Below are 23,705 nucleotides of genomic sequence, written 5' to 3' on the forward strand. Positions count from 1 at the left end.
ATACCTGCTCCAGCGTGGCCTTACCCACAGCCACAGTCCCTCTGGAAGTAAACCCGCTCCAACATGGCCTTACCCATGGCTGCAGTCCCTCCAGGGGCATACCTGCTCTGTTGTGGGCTTATCCATGGCTGCACACTTTGAGGTGCTCCAGCATGACCTCATGCACAGCCACAGATGATTCGAGGTGTACATTCTCCAGCGTAGACTTATCCTTGGGTCACGATCCCTTCAGAGGTACACCTGCTGTGGAACAGACATAACCATGGCCACAGATGCTTCGAGATGTACCTGCTCTGGTGTGGGCTTATCCACGGCCACAGTCCCTTCGACTCGAGTTCACACTGGAGTTCCAGCCTGTCCAGTACAGCAGCACAGAAACAGCAGCGGTGCCCTGGACATCTGCCAGCCCAGGCGCATCGCCATTGCTGTTATCAAAATGTTCCCAGGCACAGCAGAGTAAGATGATAAGCAGTACAGCAAGGAGTGAAAACAAAAAGCAGCCACTAACAAGCACTAGACTCTAATATACAATGAGGCAAGCAAGCCCCATGGCAAGCACAGGAGCCTGCCAATTAATAGCTAAACAGCAATAACAGCTCGTGTTCCCTGTTACATTTTTATGTGGCTCTCAGATCATTAACTTGGAAATGGGTTTCTTCCAGTTAGGATGAAGCAAAGAGGTGAGAATCTTGGATTCCAGGTCCTAGAAAAACCATGGGGGCGGGGATTGTATTCACCCCTTTGGATTTTCTAAATATTATGGGAGATTATATATGAGACATTTCTCCTGCCTTTGGAAGCTAGCAGCAACTTGGCTTTGAGGCAGAAACTCAAGTCCAAGGTGCATTAAACAGCTTCCATTTATCCATCCATACCTCTAAGCGGTGAAGAGGACTGGACTCACAAGCTGCCCACAGATCCTCCAGAAATTTAATTTACATTTAGGCACATGGGCTTTGCAGGAATTGCCTGGATCAATGGCTATCACAGGTCCACAAAACACAATATTCCAGCATAAACACAGCCATCCTCATCACAGAGCTGGCACAGAAGTTATACCGTGGTTTCTGGCTGCCTGTCCCCACACTGTCAGGCCTGAGCAGAAAGCCCCAGGCACTATTAATCTAGCAGACACCCAGAATTTCCTGAGAGAAAACATGAGAGCTCTTTTAAGCTATTGTTCATACCCTTTGTATTGTTTACTGGCTTCTGTTTACACTGTCATTAGTTTTTTCAGGTACTGAGCCAAATCTTTGCTGCCAGGGAAAAGTATAGTTCTTTACTTTGGGAGGGGAAATTCTGCAGAAATAGATGTTTAGATAAACATCAGTGTTCTTGTCTAACATCAGTTTTCAGTCTCCTCTTACTCTTTATACTCAACATTGTATGCTGATTGGGCTTTTAAAACTGTGACTCCTGGGGAAAAGAGGAAAAGATGTCACCACAAAAGCTGGAAGTTACCATGTGTCAATTATAATTAAAACGAAAAGATTTCCCAGAATGTGCAGAAACTTGAAACTTTTATTTCTATCCCTCTATCTGTAACTTAGGCATAAAATACACAGCAGAAGGTACACCCATGTCAGTGACATATGGTTTAACATTTAACATTTTGCTCAGGATGTTCATAGGCCACATCTGATGATTTTGTACTGAAAACAGTGGAAATTGTCCAGCTAACAGGATGATATCTACCCCAAGTCATCAGAGATGTTAGGACCCATTGCTATACAAGACATTACAGAAATTGCTTCAAATTGTGTATCTGTTGTGGGATAGCTGTAAGGTCTTGTAAGAGAGGGAATTGTTACCTCTAGCCCTTTGTCTCAAAGATTGTTAGGTGTGAGGGACTGGACTGTCATCTCAAGGAACTGTGAACTCTTTATCTCCAGCCCTTTGTCTCTGAGATGGCCTGATTAAGCAGGACACTCTTCTGTCCATAAGGAGGATTACCAGGCCATTGAGGCATCCGGGGGAGGAAATGGGGCTGGAGCTGATAAGATACTGTTTTGTAATGTTGATCACGCGAAGGTCCTGTGATAGATGAAACCTGCACCGCATGACATCATTGAAATATGCCTTATAAAAACCCATAGAGACAAGCCGGGGGACTTTCCCCACCACCGAAGAATTGAAGATTGAGGACCAACGGGACGCCGCTGGATCCATGGTGGTGACTGTTCTTGCAACTCCCACCACCGACTGCTAGACTGAGGACCAACGGGAAGCTGCTGGATCTGTGGTGGTGACTATCCTAGCAATCCTATCCCAACTGCTTGCTTAATTTCTACCTTTTCTTTCATTCTATCCCATCGCCGCTATGTTCCACTTTTGATACTTTTGATAATAAAACCTATTTTGACTATACGGCATTTGACCTCGTTTGTGTCTTAATCTCCCTCTTGGGATCATAGCGAAACCTTCCCTGACATTGGATCGGGACATTTAAATTGGCGTCATGGACAGGATCCCTTGAGACGAGAGTGCCGTACTCTTTCCCAAATACGTGAGACCTCTCAGGAACGTAAGGGTGGCAGGCTTGTGTTGTGTTGTGTTTGAAACTTATGCTGCCTTCCTGAGACAACTGCTTCCCCACTTTGTATAAGATGAGTGATAGTAAAATTGCACCTTTGGGGAAAGAAGTTTTGTTTGATTTTTTAGAAAAACATAAAGCGCAACCCTCTGTGCTTGGGATAGACTGGGCTCAGGGAAATTGGTATGATCTGCAGAGCGTTGTTGATTGGATGGTCGCTTTACAGAAAGATGCTAGAGTGCGGTCAGGGAAAGGAAAAGCAATTGTCTGGCCGCAGCAGTGGAGGATAGGGATTGCCACGTCACTACAGAATCTCAAATTATTGAATACCTCCAAAATCTTGCTCAGTCCCTTATGGGACAAGTGGCGGGATTAAAAGCACAACTTGAAGCAGAAAAGAACCAAGTGAAACATTTGCAAATTGCTCTTAAGGAGCAGCTCCTTGCGGGTACTGTCCGTAAGCAAATTCCTCCAAGATCAGAAATTGGCTACCACTTTAAGGACCTGCAGGCAGCAAAAGAGAAAGTGGAGAAGTTGGAGCTGCCTTCATTGCGACTCTTAGTCAAAACTCAATCTACCTATGATGATGAGCAGGACCAGTTCCCCGAAGTTACAACTAAAGAGGTCCCCTATACTGCCACTGAGTTGGCAAAACTTTTTAGTTTTTTTAAGGAATTTAGCCAAACCCCTAAGGAGTCAGAAATGGAGTATGTGTGGAGAGTATCGTTGTCGGAGGGGGATGACCAGATTCTGTTAAGTGAAAAGGAGGCGGAATGTTGGAGTGGCGGAGGAATGCACATAAGTCGACTCAATATGAGTGATAGAAGTGATTCAACTTTATTTGCACAGATAGCTCATATTTATACTGCTTGCGATAATTATACCTACTGGTCCTAATATGATTGGTACATTGCTAATGTTTATTCATTACTAAAACACACCCACTTGTGATTTGCAGCTATGCGTGTTCCATAACTTTCTCATGGGAACTTCTTCAAAAGTTGCTTATGAAACTATGCCAAGGTCACACCGTCCCTGTCTTTCTCCTGATATCAGCGAGACCAGCTGTTGTTTTTCTCCTGATATCAGCAAGGCCAGCAGTCTTCGGCCAAGGCCTAGTCTTGCTGCCCACGCTGACATTCCTTCACACACAACTCTGCTTGCACAACTTTTCCATAGACCCATGTCCTTTCTCATCAAGCCAATTCCCAACAGCGGAAGGGTATTGGGGACCGGGAGTGTTTTTAACTACTGGGAATCACCATGCCTCCTGGTCTTTAACCCAACGGCCAGCCTATTGGGCAGGAGGTTTTGAACCCCTTGGAGAGGGCGGGGATCCCCTCGTGATTACGGGGACTGTTGATCAATTAGTGGAGAGTGTGCAAAAGGCAGCTTGTCTGCAGATGATGTATGATCAAAAATTGGAGTCTAGGCAGGAGTCCCTGATGATGATGTCGGTGGATCCTGGGCGAATGACTCCCCTTATACAGGGACTCCCTGATTCTCTGAAGCCGATTGGTATACAATTGCAAGGAAAGATACAGGCGATGCCCCAGGGCGAGAGTGTTGTGGCTGCTTCAGGAGGATTCATGCCCGATCGGCACCGTCAACCCCCAGATAAGAAAATGTGGACCTGGAGAGAAGTGGCCCAGGAATTAATTGATTACGGGCGCAAGTATGGTCCCATTAACCCTCCAGCCACCAAAACGGACTCCAGGGGCTTGAGGTGGGCTGAAGTAAAAATAGTTCCATGCCCTGGAAGTGATAAGAGAACACCCCTTGCTAAACCACCAGGGGGGAGAGATATCCCAAACAAACATAATATACTGTGTGCGTGGGGATACTAGAAGGGGATCCCGCGTGACTTAATGGACGGGATGCCAACAGACAAATTGGAAAAATTGGTAACAGGGTGGCCTGATAAATCAGCAAATAGAAAAGTGGATTTTGAGAATACTACTCCCAGCGCACCCTCCCTGATTAATTTATCAGAAACAAACGCCACCCAAAAGCTGGCAGGAAACTAGATCCTTCGCCTTTTGGTGGTGAGCGGGGTGTGCCTGTGTGGGTGTGTGGGTGTGTGGGTGTGAAGGTTGGATGTATATTAGACAGCCCACTGAAAATGGCTGGGGACATTTACTAATTACAGGCATTGTGGGGCCAAGACAAGTCCTGGTCACCTTTTTGGTAGATACCGGAGCTCAGATTTCAGCTATTAAAACCAAAGATGCTGCTAATTGCGGAATTACACCCTCCAAACAGAGGCTTTTTGTGGCAGATGCATTCGGCATTGTTCAGCCACAGGCATTAGCAATGATCAGCCTGCATTTGCCAAGAGAAGATAGTGCCACTACAGTGACAATGGTTGTGGGGGAGTTTCCACTTAACCTTTTAGGACTCCATGTTTTAAAGGGAAAGGCCTGGATTGATAACAAAAGGAGACAGTGGTTATTTGGCTCTCTCACAATAGATATTCAGCTGTTACAAGCAGTGCTGCTGCTTCCCCCTTCAAAGCTTACAAATGTTAAGCCCTACTCGATACCCTTGGGGGCCAGAGAGGGAATAGCGCCTGTGTTAGAGGACTTAAAGGGACAGGGTATCCTGATTCCAACCCATTCTCCTTTTAACTCCCCGGTGTGGCCAGTGCGAAAACCTAATGGCAAGTGGAGATTGACTGTAGATTTGTGTGGATTGCCCAGCTCATAGTTCACAAATGAGTTTCACCATGTCTAGTGCACACAGGCGACTCATGGGGGTTTACAAAAGTGACCCAGCCTTGGGTTGCCTTGAGGCCCTGTCTTTCTGCAGAGATGACTGACGGGGAGCTGTGTAGACAGCTTAGCCCTGTGTTGTCTGATAAACCCTGAAGTAAACAGGGCAGTGGCTGCACCATTCAAAGAACCAAAACCTGAACTGAGCCTTGAAATCCCTTAGCAAATAGTATGCCCTGAGTCTCAGTCCAACCACTATTCAGTTGCTGAGGAAGCAAGGTAAAAAAAAAAAAAAAAAAAGAAAAGAAAAAAACAAAAAAAAAAACCCAAACCCAAAACCTGGAGGGTTTCAGCTTCAGTTTCAAATTACAACCTTGTGTATTCAAACAATCACAGACCAGCAAAGGAAAGATAAGGGAAAACTGCACTCAGATATGTTATAGACGCTTGTGACAAATTGGAGGAGCCAATTTGTAGTGAATAAAAAGGTCGAATTTATAAGCAAGCGATAAAAGAGCAAAACAGCGCTGGGCGGCCGGGGAGGCAGTGCTCCGCCAAAAGCTCGCAACTTTCTGTTATAGTTACATTCCTTTTATACAGTTTATGCCCCCCCCCCTTGTCAATCTTCACCTTATCTTGTTTCTCCCTTTTTTTTCTTTGCTGGTGTAGGTTCATTATTGGGCGGATTCGGTCCATCTTCTCAAGGGGAAGTGTCTTTTTGATGTAGAATGTCTTTTGTTGTGGAGATATGTAGTCGTGGTAGAGTTAATCCCCTTATCTAGTAAATTATATTTGTTATTTTCCTCGTGACTTTTACACAACATTTAAGCACTTGGGTTTTTTCACAATGTGTGTCTTCCCCCTTCCCGATTAGTATGTAAGTAAATTATCATATTTGTTGTTTTAGCACCATTAGCTGAATTGATTCTATTCTGCTTTGAACAAGGGCTACAACTTTTATCTAAAATACACGGACCAAAGGTCAAGATTAACAGTAAGACTTTTAGGGGTATTTGTGGAGAATGTCTCTACCCCCATGTGCGATTTCATGAACAAAGTTAACCCGTTCATTACAACCCCCCCTTTTCTATTTTATCCTGATTTTGTTCATTAAATCGATCCAATGCTTCTTTTGTCCGCTCAAGGATAGGAGTAATTCCTCCGTCCCCGATTTGTTCATATTGCTTTCGTAGTAGCATTAAGTGTGTAGTTTCCAAATGCCCTTTAACAATAGCGATCAACTTATTGAAAATGCATGGTCCAAAAGTTAAAAATAAGATCAATAAAATAAGAGGTCCTGTAATAGTTGATAATAGGGTGGTTAACCAGGGTAAATAATTAAACATAGACTCATACCAGCTCTCTTGTGCTTCCCAGGTTTTTTTTTTTCGTTTTTCTAACCCCTCCCATAGCTTGGCCATTGTTCTATACACTTTCCTTTTCCCGATACATTGTTATCTCTTGCTTATGTCTAGATTCTTTATTCCACAAGCACTGAGCTGGATTTGTTCCGTTGGCCTTCTTAAATCTACTGTCCACCCCAATAGCTTCATAAAAGGGTGGTCGAATGTTATAGCATAACCAACAATGTTCAGTTATATTAGGGTAGGTGGCATTCAATACTCGATAACTGGCTTGAAGCATATCCCACAATGGGCTGACTCCGGGTGCGAGAGTCAAGGGTTTGATTTTTGTTGATACGCCCGGGGTGTTATTTTCAGTGACGTTTATGTTAGGAAAGATTGTGACAGTATGTACAATACTGTTACTATCTTCTTTCTCTGCTATGACCGCATTCGGTCCCACAACAGAGGGTTCATTGGGTACCGGCTCTTTTCTTATTAAAATTATTCCCCCTGTATCCGTGCCTGGTTCCCAAAACCTGATTCCTCAAGTTCTCCCTATAGTCCATCCTAGATCTTCAGGTTTCGAAATGTTAAGATAAATATGCCAACATGTGCCTCCCCGGACCGAACCTTGAGGCCCATAGGTGGGTTTTTGACATCCCGACGGTCCCCATCCCACAGTTAAAAATTGGTCTTTTCCCCCCCCTGGTGCCCATTCTGATGTTACTGTTTCACAGCCCCAATATGCACAGTAATATTCAGCTGGGTGATTGTAATATTCTTTTCCTGGATTGTTAGCTGGACACATATAAAAGGCTTTATGTTGAACTGTATATTTTCGAGTACTCTCATCCATGGGGGCCCATCCATGGTATGATTTTACTAGGGAACTTAAGTGGGCTGTAAAAGAGGGAGCACCTGGGGTAATTCTGTTTTGTATGACAACTGAGTGTTCTAATTGTATTAGTGACCATTTGAAGGGTTGATGGCTGATATTGCCAGATGCCGTAGGCCCAACAAGCAAATACCATAGCAACATCATCCAAATACGGATTGTTGGTGGAGTTCCCCAAGGAATACCAATAGGTGTCAATGTCAATTCCCGGTTATCTCTTTGCCAGGACATACCCGGTTGGGTTCCCAGAGTCCATTCCCCCTCTCGAAGTGTCTGTTTCTCGCCATTACCCGCCAATGAGCTCACGGTGTACTCACATTCCCTTTTCCATACGCCTCTGCCTACTTCGCCTACTCCGGTGCCTGGAGCAGCGAGGTTTCTCATCTTCTTGGCAGCAGTCATATTTCTTAAGGGCGCGTTTTCCACCTGCAAGGCCTTTATAGGATTTAGCTCCTTCTCAGGAACTGTGCAGAATATTTTATATTACCTGGGAAATGGCAAAGACACTCGCAGGACTCAGGGTCATAGGAGCTTTGGGTTGGTTAGGGATTTCCTGTAGCTACCCCCCCCCCCCCAACCCTATAAGGCGGACGTGTTTTAGTCCCCTTCTCCTTTGGGTACACTGTGTACAGCCGTCCTTGAATGGGTGGCTGTTACCACAGTGTGTCCACCAGCATTCCTTACACAAATTTTATTTAAGAGCAGAAACCATTCTAGTGATATGTCTAGCTCGATTCCACGCGAATCTGATAGCACCCCGCCTTATAGTTTTAGGCCAATCGTTCTCATATACTTCCCAGGTTTCGGGTACTAATAATTCCCACCCACAAATTAGTCTATTGATTTTTACTCTATTCAATTGGTCTCCACGGGGGAATTGGTACTCTTGACACTTCATACAATAATAATATCTCCTTCTAGAGCTACAATATAATTTCTGACTGTACCTTACACAGTTATAAAACACCCAACTCCAATGGTTGTGGTTACTATGTTTTAAACACGGAATCCTGTTAAAATATCCCGGTGGTCTAGGGACTTCAGTCTCCACAACAGAAAGGTAAGTACCGAGGAGTTCCTGTTAATATATATATATCTATCAGTTCCGCTGGTTTGATGAGGTATCCGTTCTGTACGTCAGGGAGCAAAGTTCACCACCTGTAAATTATCTTCAGGGGATACCTGGAACCACTGGTATTAACTAGGCTTTACCATTCTTCCAAAAGGATTCCTTCATTCATGCAGCTCCTTTTTCTTCCTTAACACTAGTTTTAAGTCCTCTGAAGTCTTTGCTACTTCCCACTGATCTCCGGGTAAAGGTCCTTTAATTCACGAGGCGTGCGTCCATCCTCGTTCTGCAGTCCGGATAGCAGTTTCTGTGGTAAGCAAAACAAGAAAGGGCCCCTCCCACCTAGGAGTGAGAGAGGATTCTTTCCAGGCTCTGATTAATACCGTATCACCTGGCTTTACTGAATGTATGGATATATCTAGGGGTGGCCTCTGTACCACCATTCCCTTCTTCCGCAATCGCTCTCTCCTTTTCATCAGCTGAACAATATAAGGGTTAATACTATCTTCATCTAAAGTAAGGTAATTGACTGGGCATTCCATATCATAGGGCATGCCATATAACATTTCAAATGGGGAAATTCTAGTATCCGCTCGGGGCTGAGTCCGAATATTTAATAAAGCAATTGGCAAGCATTTTACCCATGACATTTTGGTTTCTATCATTAACTTAGTTAATTGTTTCTTTATTTCTCCATTCATTCGTTCGACTTTCCCGGACCTTTGTGGATGCCAAGTGGTATGGAACTCCCATTTAGTTCCAAAGGGGGCTAGAGCTTCTTTTACTACTTTGGAAACAAAATGTGGGCCTCTATCTGAATCAATAGTTTCAATATTCCATAAGTAACTCTTTAATAGACACTGTTTCACATTCATTATTGACAAGTTAAGTAGTTTTGTGTATATATAAATTTTCATTTGTCTTAAGTTAATAAATTTAATGAAATATTTTTAAAATATGTACTACAACAACTATCAAAGTATTTGAAAAAAGATGCTGTTATAAATACCTGTGAGACAACCTATAACAGCCATATGAATTGGTTTTTACCTTAATCGCTTACAGTCCTTTTTCAAATCAAGTAAGAAGCAAGTAACTAGTTTAAAAGTTATACATTTTTAACAACTTGAAATGAGTATTACTTTTCAGATAGTTTAGTAAAGTCTTTGAATTTTGCCTATAAACACAATTAGGTATTAACACAGGACTGTATAGTGTTTATATTCTTATTAACCTGCTAACAAGAATAGTTTATTGGCAACCTTAAATATTCAGAGGCAAAACACAATTCCTTGTCACAGAAGTTTTACAGCAGAGTAACATATTTTACTCTTAGAACTATTATATAGGAACATAAAGAAGATTACTATGTTACTTTTGGTGATCTGAGTCCTCAGGGCTGTTTCCTGGGTCTCTCTATTTGACAAATTATTTTCTCTGATTCTTCTTCTTTTTTTTTTTTTTTTTTTTTTTTGTGAGGCTTAATACAGGTGTCTGTATTAATGCCCTTTTTATTTTCTGTAATTTTTTATCATCTTTTGTAGACCATTTAAGTTGGTTATTAGTTAATTTCACCTTTTCACTGTAGTTTTTAAGTCATGGTTTACAATATCTTAGTAATCCCAATATTTGTCGAATTTTCTTTTTAGTTTGTGGGGGTTTTACAATTTCATAGTCGTTTCTTGGGTTCCTTCTTTAGTTTCTCTTGTTATTAATAGATCATCTACATAATGTAATAACTTGACTTCTCTGAGTACAAATGAATTCTTGTAAAATTTTCTCTAAAGTTTGTCCAAATAGATTTGGTGACTCTGTGAACCCTTGTGGTAGCACAGTCCATCTTAATTGTTTTCATCGATAGCGATACAGCAGTCGCACAGAAAGCCCCACTCTCTTTGGCTGTTTACAGAGTTGACTTTCATTACAGCCCCGCGGCGCGAGGAGAGGCGGCGGCCGTTGCCGGGGGCGGGGGGGGTCTGCCGCTGCCGCCGCTGCCGCCGCCGCTGCTGCCGCTGCTGCTGCAACAAAGGACGTTGTCCGCTGCCACTTCAGTGCCGGCTCCACCGCGACCGCACGGAGCCGGACTCCTCTCCCTGACCCTAAACGCTCAAGTTCAGTTTCAAAACCAAACCCCTTCTTAACAAACCGTATTCCGCCCCAGGGAGCCAGAGTAAATCACTAAGGGCCTCAAGAGGTTTCCCTTTTGCACCTATAATATTCACGGTGTTCCCAGCAAGGGTGTAGCCGGAGGGCAGCCCTTGAACGGTGGATCCTTCGGCCCCTGCATCCACCAAAAACTGCACTCCCTCCCGTTGGGGACTCAACTTCAGTTCCACTCGGGGCTCCGTAGATGTTCCAGTCCCCAATAAGCAGAGCCCCTGACCCCCCCATTCACCTCCAAACATTTGTTCGTCCTACTGTTTCCTTCCACAACTCTGCTTCAAGTGCCCTCTCTTCTCACAACAATAGCATTCAACTCCTGCTTCTCTACTTTCCAGTCCAATCGGCTTTCCTCATCTCCACGTACATACACCCCCTGAGTCTCTCTCAACAACTGATTTAACCCTTTGTCCTGCCAGTCTTTTAACTTCTCTAATTTCTCTCTTATGTCCACTTACGATCCAGCCACAAACCGTGTCCTCAGCAGGGCTTGACCCACGGCTGCACCAGGGCTAACTCCAGAACACAACTGCAAACCTCTCTCCAACCTTTCCAGCTAGTCAGTCAGAGCTTCATATCCCCTCTGACACTCACCGAAGGCTCCATTTACATCCTGACCTCCGGGAACCGTTTCCCGCACTCTTCAAATCACCATGTATTTCAAATCACTCACACTCTGTCTATCTCCCGCAACCTGACGGTCCCAACTTGGTTTCTGTAGGGGCTATTTCACATGTCCCTGGGGCCTATGTTGATGTTTTTGGTCCCAGTGTCTCATCTGTGATCTCCTAATAATATCCCTTTCTTCAGATGTGAAGAGTATTCTTAAGATAGCCTGAATTTTATCCCAGGTGTAAACACTAGGGTCTAAAAATTGATTTAGTCTTTCAGAGACCCTTAGAGGGTCCTCAAGTAAACTTCTCATTTCCTTCTTAAATTCTCGGACGTCCCCAGAATTTATGGGTACCGATAAAAATCCTACTCCACCTTGATTTCCCCCCATGGCAACTTCTCTTAGGGGCAATAAATGTGTCATTTTTTTGGTCTTTCCGAGTCCTATTTTGATTTTTCATCCCCTCTGTTTTTACTGGGGCAGAAGGGGTTGGGTGAGTGGGTAATTGTGGATATATTCGGGGTGGGGATGGAGAGGGTGATGGATTTGGGGATGGCGGGGGATTCAGAGCCGGGACATACGGGGGTGGGGAGGGTTGGTTAGTTGGGGCCCACTGTTCGCGTGGGGGTCCCTTCATCTTTTTCTTTTCAGTTAAGGCAAAAATATAATTTCTAGCCGAGGATATTATCCAGAGGCTGGCATATTCACTTTCTTCTAAACTAAAAGGTTCTTTTTGGTTCACATATACATTCAGAGCTTGACATACCCAATCCTCAGAAGACCTGAACACGGGCCAGAATACATGAGGATTGCTGAGAGGTTTCCCACCCCAATTCTCAATACAATAATTAATCATCTTCTCCTTAGATTTTTCCTTTCTCTTTGGTGAACTGTCCCAATATCTTATCATCAGGCCTAGGGGACTATCTGGGGGTATGTCTGGTAACTTATCTTTCTTCCCCATCCCCATGGGTCCAGAGGACTTGCTTTTCCTCTGTCCCATCTTCCGAGGTGCCCTTATCCACACACACACTCACTTCCCCTCGGTCGTGACTCGCTCCCTCGCGGGCTACGAGAACTGCACTACTGGAGGGTCCGCACTCGTGTGATCTCAGAGAGACCTCTCACACAGTCGCACCTCGGGATAACCACCCCAACCAAACGGCTCACAACTTATATACTCACCCGCTCCTGGGGTCTTCGCTTGGTCTTCGTGCACAAAATTTAAGGGGTCCTGCAGGTTCCTTTGCTCAGTTATCGTAATTTAAAGGGGTTCGTGGGTCCAGGGTGTGGTGGCAGCACCTTCTCAAGACGGGGCTATCCAGGGATAGGGCGCCTCCCCGCTTGCGAAGGCCCGCACCAAAGAACCTGGATCCGAGTCACGGCACCAAATCTGTTATAGACGCTTGTGACAAATTGGAGGAGCCAATTTGTAGTGAATAAAAAGATCGAATTTATTAGCAAGCGATAAAAGAGCAAAACAGCGCTGGGCGGCTGGGGAGGCAGTGCTCCGCCAAAAGCTCGCAACTTTCTGTTATAGTTACATTCCTTTTATACAGTTTATGCCCCCCCCCCCCTTGTCAATCTTCACCTTGTCTTGTTTCTCCCTTTTTTTTCTTTGCTCGTGTAGGTTCATTATTGGGCGGATTTGGTCCATCTTCTCAAGGGGAAGTGTCTTTTTGATGTAGAATGTCTTTTGTTGTGGAGATATGTAGTCGTGGTAGAGTTAATCCCCTTATCTAGTAAATTATATTTGTTATTTTCCTCGTGACTTTTACACAACATTTAAGCACTTGGGTTTTTTCACAATGTGTGTCTTCCCCCTTCCCGATTAGTATGTAAGTAAATTATCATATTTGTTGTTTTAGCACCATTAGCCGAATTGATTCTATTCTGCTTTGAACAAGGGCTACAACTTTTATCTAAAATACACGGACCAAAGGTCAAGATTAGCAGTAAGACTTTTAGGGGTATTTGTGGAGAATGTCTCTACCCCCATGTGCGATTTCATGAACAAAGTTAACCCGTTCATTACAAGATATACATAATCCATTTAGGCCTATATCATAATCCACTCAGACATAGTCATACACACCATTCCACAAGTCAGGGGATAAAAACTCTAAGATTCAGGTTGGAAAGGGGGGGAGTCACTTTAACTATACAGTTGGCTTGCGAAGTAAACACACACACACACACCCCCCCCTGTAGACATTCGTCTGATCACCCCGTGGGACTCGGCACAGGGTCCATCCCACCCTGGGCCACAGAGCACTGACACCAATATGAGGATGCTGCAAATGGCGTTTATTCAACTGCGTCACGCCCTTATATACTGTCTGTCGGTCATCCCGCCTCCTTTAACCCTTCTCTTTCCGTACATCGCGAGATCTTCCGAGCGCCAATCCCTACAAGTCCCCCCTCCCTATGGCGGATGACCGACGGTACAAACTGGCGTTACAGCTATAAGCGATTCCACCAACTCATGGTAATTCGTGTGTACTGGTCGGTACCCGCACTCTGTATAAAGAGTTTCCGCACGCAAACAGTCAGTGCTGGTATCCCACAACAAACCATGATAACCACCACAACCAAAAGGATTCCAAACAGGGCCAACGTTTTCCAGTCAATCAAAGACAGGAGCCATTGCCAGGTCGACGAGAGGAGATTGTCAAGCCACTGTCACCTGCCTCCTGTAATTGATTGGCTTTGTCCAAAAGCATATCATAGTCCCCTGCTTGTGGGGTACACACAGCGGTTGCTGTAAAGTGGATCTGCGGTGTTCAAAACATCGGTCACACCATTTTGATGCTCGGCTGGTGCGTCTCCAGAGTTGTTGTCCACAGCGGTCACACTTGACAAGCACCCAAAGGTCGCAACGACCACAGTGCAGGTACTTAGACGATCTTTTGAACGGCATCCTGCAAAATAACTCACAATAAATCGTTATTGACTGAGGTCTGGTTTCAACCACCGTGCTGGCACCCAGCGCACGCGTGAGTCTGGGTGCTCTGATGATTGTACTGCAGCATACCCTCTTCCCTGTGTCACCAAGCGCCACCCACCTTCCCACTTTCCTGTTTCTGGGTCTTTCTTGTTGGGCCTCAACTAGTGCTGCTTGTAATCTGTTTGTCCAAGCTTCTTTCTAAATCAAGAAAAAGGTGGGAGTCAAAATCATACTACAAAACTGTCGCGAATCCCAGGGAGTCAGTGAACCTGAAAAAAACACATCTAAAAGAGAGCCTGTCATGGGATGTCCTAAGCCGTAATCATCCACGGCCTTCTTCACTTGTTGCAAAAGCTTGCTATCCAACGGAGACCACTCCACCCCTACACCGCCTGGACCAGCTCAGACTGGGCAAACTAGAGGGGGTCCTTCAAAACGTATGCCGTCCATAACACATTCCTTTGCTACAATTTTCCAGTCCGGCAACGTGACCTTCGGTGAATTGGGAACTCCTTTCTGTTCCCCAGCTGCTTGTAGCAGCTCCCGCTGTTGCTTCACCTGCTCCTGCAACTCCTCTACTACTCGCTGCAGCATCTGCAGCGGATCTGTAGCTGGGTCGGGCGCAGGTGTTAAAGGCATAGGCGTTGCCTTTTCACTGGCTGCTGCCGACTGCGCCTTACAGCCGGAAATAGCTTTTTGTCTTATCGCTGCATGTGGCGGACGACAGCGGTTTCCGCCCACCAGTTGCCACGCCTTCTCTAACCGTTGAGCCGACCCCTCGATTGAGTCCGGCCCACTCTCTTCCTCTTCCGCTACGCGCGGAAGTGGGAGTGTCCTGACTTTCCTTCCTCCTTCCTTTGGTCGTGCTCCGCCTCTCCCGACTTCCGGAGAGACATCCGGGGAGAAAGCGGATGTCGGCGCCATCTTAGGGTGCGCTTGTGGCGCGGTTCGCAAAACACGTCCCGGCACCCAATCCTCCGGATCATACAGGGGAACCGCTCCCTCCTCTACCTGCTCCTTTTCTGATCCCTTCATCACAGCCCTCTCCGCCTCCTCTAGTCTCTGCCTCTCCTTCTCCCGTCTCCTTTGCTCAGCCACGGGTTCCTCTGCCTCCTGAATTAACTGTCGCTCTTTCTCCCGCTCCCCCTCTCTCGCCCGTTCACGCTCCTGTTCCAACTCCTCCCAAGGGTATCCCGGTGGTTCGGCCGGTGCCGACGGCTGCACTGGGAGCACCAGAGGCGTCTGCTCCGCTACCTCCGTCAGCCCTTCTGTCCGCGCCTCCCCATCCGCCTGCACGCCCCGATCCGCCTGCGCCTGCATCAATCTCTTTGCTTCCTTCCATGTTAAGCCCTCCTCCCGCACTTTCCTCAAAATCGCCCTAATCCGCCCCCACGTCTTTAACTCCGGACCATGCTGCGTCGCCATAGCCCGTTCCGCTAAAGCCGCGGTGCATTTCGGCCAGCACTCAGGAGACAATATGTCCCCCGGGCGCTCTATCGCTTCCTCTTTCAGGAGCCGCTCTAGGCAAGCTTTCGCTTCTTTTTGTCCCATAGGGATTTTTACCTCTCTAGAGCACGAGTCCAACACCTTCAGGACTGCTTCCATGCCTGGCCAGGCCTTCGATTACGCCCCGCGTAATCCGCCGATGTCCAATCACGTCGGGGTCACCACTTGTAGACATTCGTCTGATCACCCCGTGGGACTCGGCACAGGGTCCATCCCACCCTGGGCCACAGAGCACTGACACCAATATGAGGATGCTGCAAATGGCGTTTATTCAACTGCGTCATGCCCTTATATACTGTCTGTCGGTCATCCCGCCTCCTTTAACCCTTCTCTTTCCGTACATCGCGAGATCTTCCGAGCGCCAATCCCTACACACCCCTTGATCAGGATGCCGGTCGAGGTAACTTCCCTGGGACTGAGAGCCCTTACCTGGAGGGGTAAGTGAATATTGTTTATGCTTTAAGTTTGTAAATGCGTTTGTGGTTGTCTGTGAATCGCTTGTGGTTGTAATAATGTACTATTCTTGCCTTAAAAAAATTGCAATAGTGCATTCCTCCATTGTATCTGTAAAACCTGCAATAGTGGTGTATTAAGTCTGTAAGTGAAGTTCAAATAAGTTGTTTGCTTGAACCTTGCAGTTAAGTCTGTGAGTGAAGTTCAAGTCGTTTGCTTGAACCTTGCAGTTAAGACCTTTTCCGTCACAAGATTATTGCAGACTTAATGCAAATACTGGTCCATTGACAGCTGTGATACTGAATATTGCTGAGCTTATAGCTACAATCCAGGAATGAGCCCACCTGATTATGGCAACAGTGGATGTTAAAGATATATTTTTTATGGTCCCCCTGCAAACAGAGGATCAAGATCACTTTGCATTTACTTGCGAGGGTCAGCAATTTACTTTTACCCGACTCCCACAATGGTATAAGCATTCCCCCACTCTAGCTCATCATGAGCTAGCGCAGGAGCTAGAAGTAATTCAGACAGAGGAGGGGGTCAGTGTTTATCAGTGTATTGATGGCATTCTTGTGGGAGGGGATGAAACAGAAAAGGTTCAGAAAACTCAGGATAATATAATTTCTCACTTGGAAAGCTTGGGGCTGAAAATTCCACCAGAGAAAATACAAACACCCTCAAGTGAAGTAAAGTGTTTAGGAATTTGGTGGAAGGGAGGAATGACATGTATCCTCCCCGACACCCTTTCCTCATTGGATCAGATTAAGATGAATAAATATGCTTGGAAAGCAAAAGATGCTCATGGAAAAGAACATAAAATCAATAACTGGTGGATTATTCCATCCTTCTAATAACAATTTGCTTCCAGTTCCTTAGAACGAACCGAGTCTGTTTTTTCTTTTCTCTTTCAGGTGAAGACTTGGCAGCCTGCCTGAAGGAATATGTGAAGCTGTTGATTGTTTGCGTAGTTTTGTCAGTGATTGCTTTGTTAATATTTATAGGATGTTTGGCATACCACCGCAGATGTTGTTTTGGTTAACTATTGTCACCGTCTTTAATATCTGGGGAAACTCCTGTACCCCTCTTTTCGGCTCAGAGTGGCAAAATGAATTTGTGGCTCTAGGCCAGCAAGTGGCCAACACTTTTAATCTGACTAATTGTTGGGTATGTGGTGGGCCCTTAGGTTTGGAAAGCTGGCCATGGACTGCTGTCCCTATTTCCCCAAAATGGTTAGTGAGTAATTACAGTGAGGTCAAAAATGATTCTTACTGGGGTGAAGACACACAGCCCTGGACAATACAATACCCAGTCCAAGGCGAATATTGTCTGAACCGAACACAGAAAGATGGTATTCCTGTGGGAAATAGCAAGTGCAACTGGACCTATACTTATGACAACCATTGCCTCACTGACGGTTGTAGACCAATTGATTGTTCAAACCATAGGGCAGCCGTGTCACTGCCAGAAGGGGACGACCACGCATATTGTCACCTCTTGAGTTCCAGTTCTCCAAATTTTGTACCTCGCTGGCCCGGATGGGCTTGGGTGAATCAAACAGGGCACAGGAAACAGTTTTCCCATTTTTGGTCTTCCACTAATCGGTCTAATAACCATCTTAATGTTACCTGCTTTTAACACTGCGGTTCTGGTTCCTGGAAATGCAGACTCACTGGTAAAATGTATTCTCATCTCCCTGATGGAACTCAGATTTGGTGGTCAAGTGATAATAAAGACCACTGTCAGGGACATTTGAGCATAGGTCTGGATGGACTTCCTATCTGTTGGGGCACCACAGAGGAGGTGGGAAAAACTGTGGACAGGTTGTTGATGAACGGTCCATCAGATCATCCTCTAGGAGCAGGTAATTCAACATATTTCCAATCACCACGGATACCTACCGGTTTGTTTGAAAATGGTGCATGAGCCTTAAAGGGTCACTATTGGGTGTGTGGCCAACATGCCTACAAACTGCTACCAGCAAATTGGACTGGAGTGTGTTATGTGGGGGTAATTCACCCTTTGTTTTTTCTGCTGCCGGACGATGAAGGGGATGGACTGGGTGTTAAGGTATATGACTATCTCAATCGATATCAGTGTTCCATTGATACCTCTATAGCAGGTGGGAGTGGTCAAACCTGGGGCAAAGACGAGTGGATGCCTCAACATATCATACAACATTATGGACCTGCCACCTGGAACCCCAACGAGTGGGTTAGCGGTGCTCGAGAACCTATAACCTAAATTTCATCATCTGGTTACAAGCTGTCCTAGAGATCATTACTAATGAGACAGCCCATGCCCTTGATCTATTGGCAGATCACACCACACAAATGCGAACAGCAATATTACAACACCACATGGTTCTCGATTACCTGCTAGCCGAGGAAGGAGGTGTTTGTGGTAAACTAAATGATTCTAACTGTTGTTTAAAAATTGATGACAGTGGGAAAATTGTTAAGCAAATTAACACAAGAATACGAAAGCTGGCCCATGTTCCTGTCCAGACATGGAAAGGCTGGGACAGTGATATGTTTTCCTGGCTCCCTGGTGGTCCATGGGTTAAACGAATCCTATTTTACTTGTTGTGTTGATACCGAAAAGCCGGTCGAAGAAACTCTCAAAGACTCATCTTGGAGTTTTAGAAAGCAGGCATTCTTTATTGCAGCGCTGGATGCGCGGGGGATAGTTCCACCTAGCATGCATACCACAGCTTTAGCACTAACAGGTTATATAGAATAACTAATTGCATATTAATCAAATTAGTATACATATACATAAAAATGATTGCAACTGATTATCATAGTACTGCCTACATCCGATCATGTGCAATGAAGGATCCATTTGAGTTGAAGGGCTGCTTTTATGACCACTGACCCATTTGAAGTTCTTGCTGGCTGTCCTTGAAGTCTTTATGCTTGTCCTTGTTCTTTGATCTTGAAGCTTAACGCAGTTTCAATCACATGTGGTCAGTTTCAACATTGTTCTCATCTAGTGTACAGGAACATCTAGTCATAAGAGCAAAGAATGGCAAAACTTATGAATAATTACTAGTTAATCACTTGACTACACTTTTGTAATTATCTCCTTGGCTACCCTTTGTCTATTGTTTCAACCATAACGTTAATATATGATCATTTATCAAATCTCACTTATACAGTTATCTAGCAGCAAACCAGTTTTCATAGAAGCTACAAAATATTAAAACCATAAAAATTTGAACAAACCACACAAAATGTATGGACATATGTTATAAATATAATAATACATTTGGCATAGTCTGAATGAGGAAACTGTTTTTTTAGTAATAACGGAAAAAAACAAGTGCAGAAACCATCTTCTCAACAAAAAAATCCTTATGTGAAAGATATGTTTTCTAACTGCATTATGCAGGCATACCAGTTTTTCAGATTTGACAGAAGCTCTGTATATGTCACAGAAAGAAGCAGAAGTAACACAGAAATGGGACAGTTAAAGAGATGCTTCCAGCATGACCCTGAGAGAGCACTTGTTTGGATAGGAAGTGGGCCTGGAATTGTGAGCAAAGAAACTGTTGCCCACTGTTCTGACTTGTACTGTGTTCCAAGAAGTAAATTTTTACTTTCTCTGTAAAAACCCGATGATTGCATCACAGAAATACCTGATTGCATTTCTCATCTGGTCAGAAACTATTTTGGCAAATTAATGGCCCAATAGGGAGAATGTTGTTTATGGGAGTAACTGTATTAAGGGAGAAAACATTAATATTGGATTCTGTCAGGAATGTTACTGGAATTTCCTGAAGTTTCATACTGTTATTGAGTTCATCTTCACTGAGAGTAATGACTTTGATGCATCTAACACACTGCGATAAAAGACTAAGGTCTGTTAGTAGGCATTAGCACAGGCTTATCAACCCAGTCTGTGTAGCTCAGCACATACTAAAGGGAGACTGGAGTGCTAAATAGCTGAATGTGGGTTATACAGTTCTTTCATAAAATGTGGAAAAGATCAGTTTAATTTTGTGGTCAGCATAAATTGAAAATACAGTAGAAGATAGAATTGAAACTGCAACCAGATCGACTTCTGGAAAGATGATGTTTTAAATGTAGTAGCTAATAAATTTTGAAAACAAATACTGTTTCAAAAGTAGTAGATAATCTGTCCTGTGCCCTCCTGAGCTGCTGGAGAAGAATCTTTTTCAAAACATTAAGCAGGTTTCCCTGATACAGGGGTTTCTTATAGAGTCTTACAGATGTTACTACTATCCTATATAACCTATTTGTCAAGCTGTTGAAGATCCAAGAGGAGAATCTTGCACTGATCCCAAGACAAAAATCTGTTATGCTGAAACTTGTGGTTCCAGTATTTGGTTTCTTGAAGCTGCAGTATCTTCACCCTATTTACCCATGTACCCTTGTGAATAATCTCTTAGATCAAAAGGACTGGAGGAAACATTTAGAAGAATTCCTGAACTTATGTGATAAGTCATGGATGCTGAATCCAGCTTGTACTCTCAAATACAGACTAAATCACTTGATGATGCCAAAGAGTTTTTAATGAAACTTGCAGATATATATGGATCAGACAGTGTAAGATGAGTTCTTGAGGGTTGATCTGTTCTGCAAAAATAAGGGCTTACACTAAGCAGTAGTAGCACAATAACAAAACTTGCTTTAACTTAGTGCTCAAGCTAAAAATTAGTTGTGAGATACTGTTTTACTTAGAACAGAAAATGTATCATTATCTTTTGATGGTCATTTATGTTCTACCCAGGATTTCATTATTTCACATTAGGTTGGCTCTGACCTCAGTGAATAAATATGAAGAAGCAGTTACAAGTTACTAAAAAACACTGGATCTTGATCCAGAAAATGACTCTCATAAGTCAAATTTGAAAATAGCAGAACAGAAACTGAGATGTGTCCAGTCCTGTAAGTTAGCTCTGCATCTATTTATTTACAGTAGTTTTAACTGGGATTTTGTAGGTAAACTTATCTTCAATTGTAATTTTTTTTGTAGACTGAGTTTTGACATGGCAAGCTTGATAAACAAGTATGGTGTGTATATTTCAAGCTTTTACATTATATTATTTTTTAAACTGAAATTTTAAGAACAACTCTTGTTTAATAACACAAGTGATTTTAATGCTTATTATAATGTCAATGGTTTCATTATACTGAATTTAAACTTTTCTAAGTCATTTTACACTCAAACCGAGAAGTGAAGCATAAATCTCCTATAATGCCTGTCTTATTTCCAATTGATTTTATCCTATTTATCAATAACAATGTGCATAGATTAGCTACACTGTTTTTATAGATGGCATGAATAGCAAAACACTTGTCAACAGCATGGTGAAAATATCTTTTCTATTCTCCACATAGCAGTTAACAATGAATACAAAGAAATCACCTCTTAAGTGAATAGCAAACACACAGTGCTTTCCTTTATTTCCAGTACAATGGCAAATTATGTTTTTGTCCCTCAGTAGTTTTTTTCCATGCATGGCTTTCTTAGCCAAATTGTATGAATTAACTTTGAAGAATAGAATCTGGAGAAAAAAATGTAAAAAAATGCTTATTTCCTTTGAGAACTCAGTTAAAACTTTACTACCCCTCTGGTAGCTTCATTAGAACAGGACATTTTAACCAGTGCCTCAGCATGGAAATGCAATGCATGCAAGAGAGATCAATACATCTGGTCTGATACTGTGGTCCAAATAATAGAGATGGTAGGCAAGGAAGAAGTGAACAAGTTCTCCAATGGCATTAGTGATTAAATAGCACTAGAACTCCATGTACCACTTCAATGGCCACGTGACTTATTCAGACAGTCTGCATCTGTTTAGAGACAAAGATGTACTCTTCTATATGGAGCTTACTATAGGGAAAGTATTTTAGCTTCATTTCCAGAAGATGCATGATCAAGTGGCTAGAACACAGGGCATTCAGCCAGGAATGAATGAATGATTTTCCCGTGGTGTGGGTTTTTTTGCTTTGTTTTGTTTTTAAGGAAAAAAATTGACTCACTGTCTGACCTTGAGAAAGTTATTCCTCCATTTTGGGCCCCTAACCTAGATCAGACTTGTTACTGATGGAAGAGAGAGAAAAATCCTATAATTCCCATAGAATTGACCTGAATTTGGCATTTTGTATCCAACTGTAGACTAGAGAAAACAATTGATTTACTTTTGAGAGGTTGTATGGAAATATATCAATCGATAAAATTAATACTGTATATGTCTGGTTTTTGTAGTACCTTTAATAAGACAGTGAATGAGCAGATACTGCGTTGTGCCTATTGGTCTTACATTCATACAGACACTGATTTCTGCAGGAATTACCTTACTAACGTTAAACCATCACCTGGTTTATTCAATAGTATCTGTCCATATACACCCTTACACTATGGTAAACACAATATAATTTTGAGGTACCTTATGAATGAGAAATTTAAATAACCTCATCCTTACTACAAAGTAAGAAGATATGCAAGTTACCACAGAAGATGTATGTTACCACAAAACCATGGTACAAAGTAAGTCCACGCTGGTTTACTCTGCAATATTTTGTGGCCATAATCTCAATAGTTTATACCCACTAGTAATAATAGTTGCAAAACTGATTTATCCAGGCTGGGAATCAACAAAATATGGACCTTTCTCCAAAAAGCCCAGTAGAAAAACTTTATCCTTGGAAGTCTTAGGTTAATTTTTTTTTTAAGTTTTCTGGTACTGGGTCTTTATGTTTAATATCTTATTGTCATATTTTTCATACCTGAACCTGTAACCAGTATTTGTTATCTAACATGTAACAAATTGTCTCAGCTTCATATCCTTGAAATACTTTCCGGTAATGATTCTTTTTGCTGGGGACCGTACATCTCTGTGCACGTAAACTTAGCTTAATTTTGTAATAAAACATAGAATACACCTTGTGGGTGTTTTGGGTGGGGTTTTTTTTCACATTTTCCTCAGTGATACTGTCGTGGTTTAACCCCAGCCATCAACTAAGCACCATGCAGCTGCTCACTCCCTCCCCCCCCCCCCCCCCCCAGTAGGATGGGGGAGAAAATCAGGAGAAGAAGCAAAAACCGTGGGTTGAGATAAGAACGGTTTAATAGAACAGAAAAGAAGAAACTAATAATGATAATGATAACACTAATAAAATGACAACAGTAGTAATAAAAGGATTGGAATGTACAAATTATGTGCAGGGCAATTACCACCTGCTGACCGACACGCAGCTAGTCCCCGAGCGGTGATTCCCTGCCCCCAACTTCCCAGTTCCTATACTAGATGGGACATCACATGGTATGGAATATGCCGTTAGCCAGTTTGGGTCAGGTGCCCTGGTTGTGTCCTGTGCCAACCTCTTGTGCCCTGGCTGGGCATGAGAAGCTGAAAAATCCTTGACTATAGTCTAAACAATACTGAGCAACAACTGAAAACATCAGTGTTATCAACATTCTTTGCATATTGAACTCAAAAC

The 23,705-nt window shown here is 43.5% G+C and overlaps 1 protein-coding gene across 1 annotated transcript; it reads left to right on the forward strand.

Annotated features, from left to right (window-relative positions):
- The first annotated feature begins 2,606 nt into the window (after positions 1-2,606).
- Positions 2,607-4,560, forward strand: LOC126035554 (uncharacterized). The gene is given in 3 exon segments (XM_049794197.1): positions 2,607-2,793; positions 2,796-3,308; positions 3,755-4,560. Coding segments are annotated over 3 exon segments (1,506 nt in total).
- The last annotated feature ends 19,145 nt before the right edge of the window (positions 4,561-23,705 follow it).

The sequence above is a fragment of the Accipiter gentilis genome, chromosome W, assembly GCF_929443795.1.
Source record: "Accipiter gentilis chromosome W, bAccGen1.1, whole genome shotgun sequence".
In the NCBI taxonomy this organism is placed as follows: Eukaryota; Metazoa; Chordata; class Aves; order Accipitriformes; family Accipitridae; genus Astur; species Astur gentilis.